At 44.8% G+C, this 6,000-nt stretch overlaps 1 protein-coding gene across 2 annotated transcripts in view; it reads left to right on the top strand.

The window, feature by feature from the left end:
- The first annotated feature begins 1,469 nt into the window (after positions 1–1,469).
- The window catches only part of DNAAF5 (dynein axonemal assembly factor 5), a 43,504-nt gene continuing 38,973 nt past the window's right edge, over positions 1,470–6,000 (top strand). Inside the window, exons 1-4 of one of the 2 annotated variants that reach the window (XM_032771000.2) lie at positions 1,470–2,123; positions 2,690–2,874; positions 4,831–4,955; positions 5,425–5,540. In XM_032771000.2, coding sequence (XP_032626891.1) covers positions 1,571–2,123; positions 2,690–2,874; positions 4,831–4,955; positions 5,425–5,540 — 979 coding nt within the window. In that variant the 5' untranslated portion in view covers positions 1,470–1,570. The remainder of the gene's footprint in view (positions 2,124–2,689; positions 2,875–4,830; positions 4,956–5,424; positions 5,541–6,000) is intronic. The other variant, XM_075069217.1, reaches the window with a different exon arrangement.

The raw sequence follows: 6,000 nt of genomic DNA, 5'->3' as shown, positions 1-6,000 counted from the left end.
CTAGCACCACTTGATCATTGGAAGGAGACAAGATTTTCAACCTTTCACTATCACATTTTTTTAAGTACATCACACATAGGCCAAAATGCCCAGACGTGGGTAACTCAGCATCTTTGATTATGTATATGCCCTAATTTTCAACAGTGCATAGTCTGAGGACCGATGCACCAGTCATAGTGACCAAAATGATGACAGTGTACGAGGCATCATAGAATGAAGTTCCCAGATCCAGCTTAATCCAGCAAATCCACAAATCTCTGGGGCAGCCTCACGGGTGATGCCAGGTAGGGTCAAGGCATGCATCCCTTCACACATCAGTGTAGAGTCTGAGAGCAGCGTGCTGGGGTATTTTTGGCCATCCTGGTGACATGGCTAAAGAGCATGCAATGCTGCTTTTGAATGCAGTGAGCGACTGGAGGAAGGCCAGACCTCTGCAAGATTAAGGATTTAGATACCTGTTGTTACACACCCAGTTTCTGAAGAATGTAGCCTTCACCTTTAATTAGCACTTCATATCTTCAAAGCACTGTGCAAGCATTGCTGTACAACACTAGAAAAAAGGCCCTGAACCTGCATTTGGATCACCCCCACGGATCTCATCACAGGATTGGGGCCAACAATTAGTAAGCAATTTTAAATGCTTTGACATTCGTCAACATCACCTTGCAAAGTTTCACAAGGCTCCAAAAGTTCCTTTGGGGTCCTTTTTAACATTTAAAGCAGCAATCCCTTTTCAGGATATGGGTGATGCAGTTATTTGGGGGATTATCAATACACTGCTGTAATGATACTCAGCACTTTGATAGTACCTTCTGGCCAAAGATATGGTAAGTATATGAAAAAGCAAAGAACAGAGCTTTGGCTTTTTTAATTCCCACAGACGCTTACTTTTAAGGGAGTGCACTCTACAACATTTCCTTAAGCTATACAATCAGTGTTTCACTCTGATTAGTAGTGAATGCTAACACAAAGCAAGCCCTTCACCCAGGAGACAGAATATTAGGCACCAGCTAAGGGTAGGGTTCTCAACTCTTACTGAAGCTATTCCAGGAGATTCCCCCACCCCCAACATGACATATTATTTGCTTAAAATCTCCTAGATTGCTTTCAGTAGTCACCAGGAGATCAATGCTGACTCCAAGAGACTCCAGGCCAATCCCGGAGGCCTGGCAACCCTAGCTAAGGGGCAGCCTTTATGCTGCACCACGTCAGGGTCACCAACTGCATTGCAAACGCCAGCTAACACATGGGGAAACTGAGGCAGGGTAGCTTTAGAATTAAACCCAGCAGCGCTGGTTCCCTGCTATGCTCAGTAACCACTGCTCCATGCTCCCTCTCTAACGCCGTATAACTCCCTCAAAGTGGCTCTACGGCGCTGGAGCGGTTTGCCGGCGAGACCCACCCAAGCCTACTGTCAGTGTCCGGCAAAGCCCCTTGCCAATAAAGTTTCTTGCATGTTGAAATTGCCGTAAAGCATTTGTTTACTGCCGTGAAAGCGGCCGCTGGCAGAGCAGAGTCCTTAGTAACGGGCCGCAGCGAGCGGCCTGAGCATCCCTAGCGACGATCCAGCATGGCCGAGGACGGGGCTCTGGGTGACCAGCGCCGGGCCGCGGAGGTGGTCCCGGCGCTGGGCCGGCACCTGAGCGGCTTACAGGACCCCGGCCGGGATACGCGGCTGCGGGCTCTGCGGGCCATCCGGGCTGAGGTGCAGGAGCGGCCGCTCTCGGCCCCGGTGCTGCAGGAAGTCTTCGCCAAGCAGCTGCTGCGGCCGCTGGTGCGGTGCCTGGTGGGGGATCCGGCCGAGCGCTGCCGGGAGCTGGCCGTCCAGCTCACCTGCCACGGCCTAAGCCACGGCGCCCGGCCCGCTGAGGCCCTGCCCTGCTTGCTGCCGGCCCTGGCCCAGCGCCTCTGCCCGCCGCACGGGCAATCGCACGAGCCCTGCGAGGAGCTGCGCCTGGCCCTGATCCAGCTCCTGAGCCTCCTGCTGGAGCTCTGCGAGGCCGCCCTGGTCCCCTACCTGCCCGAGATCATCCGCATCCTGCAGGCCACCCTCCTCGACCCCTACCCCGAGGTCAAGCGTGAAAGCTGCAGGTGTGCGGCCGCCAGCGCCAGGGCTATGCCAGGTGGGACCCGGGGAAGGGAGCCAGTGGGGCTGGAGTGGCCTGAGAGCTGCAGGTGCACAGGGTCCTGTGCCCGGGCCTGGCGAGGGGTTAGTGGCTGAGGAGGAGAGAGATGGTGGAGGAAGCCAGGGAGGATGAGGGATCTGCAGGAGCATTGTTAGTGGCCCTGAGGATGAAGAGGGTGAATTGGGGATGGAACTCAGGATGCCAGCACCTGGCTGAAGGAGTTGCAGGTATGTGGACAGTGCTGCTCTGGCCATCCTAATTGGGGATGTGGGAGTATAGGGCAGGATAGAAAGAATGGAATCAGAATTACAGGGAACAAGCTGCAGCAGGAGGAGGGTGCTGGGATGGTCATGGGACTGGGATGATTGTGGCAGAGATGCAAATGTGTTTTTATCCCAGTCTAACACACTATGCCAAATGAGACCATGTATATACATAAACATAGTGATATAAATCAGATCTATGTCCAGAAGGTGCTACGTAAATGCAGGGTGATGTTTGCATAAGGTCTACTGTATGCATATGAAGACAGAGCTGAGCTTTCTCTCTTTCTCCTTTAATAGAACACTTTCATATGCAGTCAGAATTTTTGATAAAACCCTTAATGCAAACAGTTTCACACCAGCACTTCCGAGTCCGTGTTGCTGTGATTCAGGCCACAGGAACGGTGATACAGTTTGGCAACGGAAAGTCTGTAGATGATGTTCTCTCTCATCTGGCCCAGCGACTTTTTGATGAGATTCCTCAGGTAACTCTACTTTCTTTTGTCTAGATTTTGCCCCTGCCTTCATTAACATATTTCTAGGGATAAAAATAATGTAATAAAATATCTGTTCACTTCTTAACACCAGCTAAATTGTGTTCGTAGCTTCATTAAGATTTTTGACTTCAGCTGAATATAAGTATTTGTATATTAATGTATAAAGTTGACCAAGTAAAAATTAGCCACCAAGGAGGGATCCTCAAAAATGAGGGAGGATGGCACGTTCTTGTGAATAAAGCTGTAATATTCAACTTCTGGGGGGAGAATGTGCGGTCTAGTATCAGAAGTTCTGGATTGTGTTCCAGTCTGTACTACTCGTAGCTACATAACTTTGAAGAAGTCACTTAGGGCCAGATTTTTATGGGAGTTAGGTGTCTAAATATTTCTAAATATCTAGTCCTTTAGCTCTTTTGTCTCTCAGTAATATGTGTATAAATGAAGAGAACTCTCTTTGTTTTGTTTTATGAAGGTCTTTCAGGGGGCGGACAAAAATCTTTGTAATGTCAAAGGGATTTGCAATAATCCTTCAGCACAGTAGTATTTAGCAGATAGAATATTTGAAGACCATGTAAACCAGAAAATCTAAAGTGTTTGTTGACAGAGTTGAGTGATAGCATTTATGTTCTCCCTGCACTCTTCGGGCTTGATCCAGCAAGGAATTGAGCACTCCAGCAAAACACATATGAAAATGTTTAAGCATATGGTTGTTTCCATTGACTTATTATAGGATTATTCATATACATAAACTTAAGCCCACCTTTAAGTACCGTATATATTCGTTCATTAGCCCATTTGTTTATAAGCCAACCCCCCCAAAATGGATAGGTAAAAACAGCAAAAAACTGTATCACCTTTTCATAAGCCGACCCTATATTTCAGGGGTTGGAAAACTTTGGCTCCCAGCCCATCAAGGTAAGCTGCTGGCAGGTCAGGACGTTTTGTTTACTTGGAGCATCTGCAGTCATGGAGCCCCTCAGCTCCCTGTGGAATGGTGAACCGGGGACACAGGATGCTGAGGGGATCCATGCCTGCAAACGTTCCAAGTAAACAAAATAATAATGTATTAGATATTCAATTCGATGATTCCAGTTTAAAATCATCAGATTTTGGTGTCGACCCGTTTATAAGCTGACCACCGCTCTTTGATGCGTTACTTTTTTACCAAAAATATTCAGCTTATGCACAAGTATATACGGTACTTTCTGGATTGGGCAATTTAGCAGGACTGAGTGCCTATGGAGAATATCATCTGATGATGGGAGAACCCAAGCATTTTAGGTTAAATGGAGTTTTATAAAATCTAGATTTTACCATATCTACATCGCATATGTTAGGCTTTGAGAGCCTTGTTTAAAATGTGCTGTATAAATGAAAAATACTATTTTTTTAAATATTTTCTATTAGTAGAGGGTGCTATGTTTTTACCTAATTTTATAATGTACTCCCTCTAAGAACTATTGCAATTTAGAATGAGTCGGACTTTATCTACCATTTAAATGGAAATAATGTATGGCCTTGTCTGTGCTGCAACTTTCTCGCTCAGGGGTGTGAAAAAACACCCCACTGAGCGCTGCAAGTTTCAGTGCTGTAAAGTGGCCGCAGCAGCACTTTAACATCGCTAGTGAAGACATACCCTGTGTTGGGGCTGTACTTCAGGGAATGATGAGCTAAGATAATGATGATCAGGACATGTAGACAGGAAATGTCAGCAGTCTACTACCATAGTTTGCCTGATTTTTTTTTTCTTTTCCTCAAAGTTTACTTGTCTTGTATGAAAGTTCATTATTTGTGTTTTTATTGTTTTTGTAAATACATTTGATAAATGGCTCTTCTAGACACTTTGCTAAAGTTTACTCTAAGGTTTTTGTTTTCAGAGTTCTTCCCTTCAAGTTATGGGACTGTAGTAAAATTTGCAGTGTGTTGTTTCTCTCACCTTCCTAGGTTCGGCAAGCTGTTACAAGTGTTGTTGGAGAATGGCTATTGCACCTGCGGGATAGATATTCTTACTTTCACAAGTTGATTCCTTTATTACTCAGCAGCTTTACTGATGAAATGCCTGAGAACAAGTAAGCAGAACAAAGGATCCAGTTTTTATAGATAACTTGTATTAAAGTACTTCTGCGCTCAGGTAGGAGTTCTGGAAAATGTCTTGCTCTTCTATTTAGCTGATTTGCTTATTTCTGTACGCAACTCTTCAGTAATTTTTTTTTGTTAATGCTGCATTCATATAAATATGATTATAAAAAGGGTAGAGGCGGTTGTATTCTTCTCAAAACAAAAGAGTTTACCCCCCCGGCTAGTTGAGATCCACACTGTTTATTTCTGTAGAACTTAAACTTCATTTAAAAAAAGCAACTTCTAGCTATTACAGTTGCATAAATGTATCTGAAGTTAGTGTTTGTCCCAGTGTATTCAAAGAAGTCTTCCAGTTGAGTGTAGAGGGGCTTCTAGTTTTCCATCAGTCTCATTTAAAAATGCTTTCGTTCTGTATGTATGTAAAGATGGTGGTTTGAACACTTTGGTTTTACACTTTAGGCAACTGGCTGTGAGTTATTGGAAGAGGATAGGCTTGCAGTGGGAAAAAGAGAATGAAGAAGACCTTAAGGATAAGCTTGACTTTTATTCAGCACCAGCTCATTATCCTGAAGGAGGTGAGTACTGTAGAAAAGCATTCAGGATGAAAATAACTGGTTCAAGAAGCTCCTCTTCAGTAGCTATGTATGCATAAAAGATATTAAGAAAAGGCAGTTGAAGCAGTCATAGTTGTTTACTGGGCTGATCTTGTGAGGTGCTGAATGAATGGCCTCAGCTCCCACTAAGTTAAATGGGAGCTGAAGGCACTCAGAGCTAAACTCTACGTATATATTTGCTTAAGGGTAGGATTTTCAGAAGCTGTTCAGCATTGGTTTCAGTTAGAGCATAATTTCAGTGGTGAAACTCCCATTGACTTCAATGAGAGCAGAGTTAAGTCTGCACTGAGTACATTAGAAAATCCCATTTTAATGAACTTAACCACAAACTTTACATAAATCTTACTTGCAGCTATAAAGATTGTACAGAATTGTGTGCAAGTGCACGGATAGGCTTCACAAGTTTTCTGCAGAAGATATT

Source organism: Chelonoidis abingdonii, chromosome 9 (assembly GCF_003597395.2).
Source record: "Chelonoidis abingdonii isolate Lonesome George chromosome 9, CheloAbing_2.0, whole genome shotgun sequence".
NCBI lineage: Eukaryota > Metazoa > Chordata > Testudines > Testudinidae > Chelonoidis > Chelonoidis abingdonii.
Note: the sequence above shows the minus strand (reverse complement) of the source record. Positions and strands in the feature narration are given on the sequence as shown.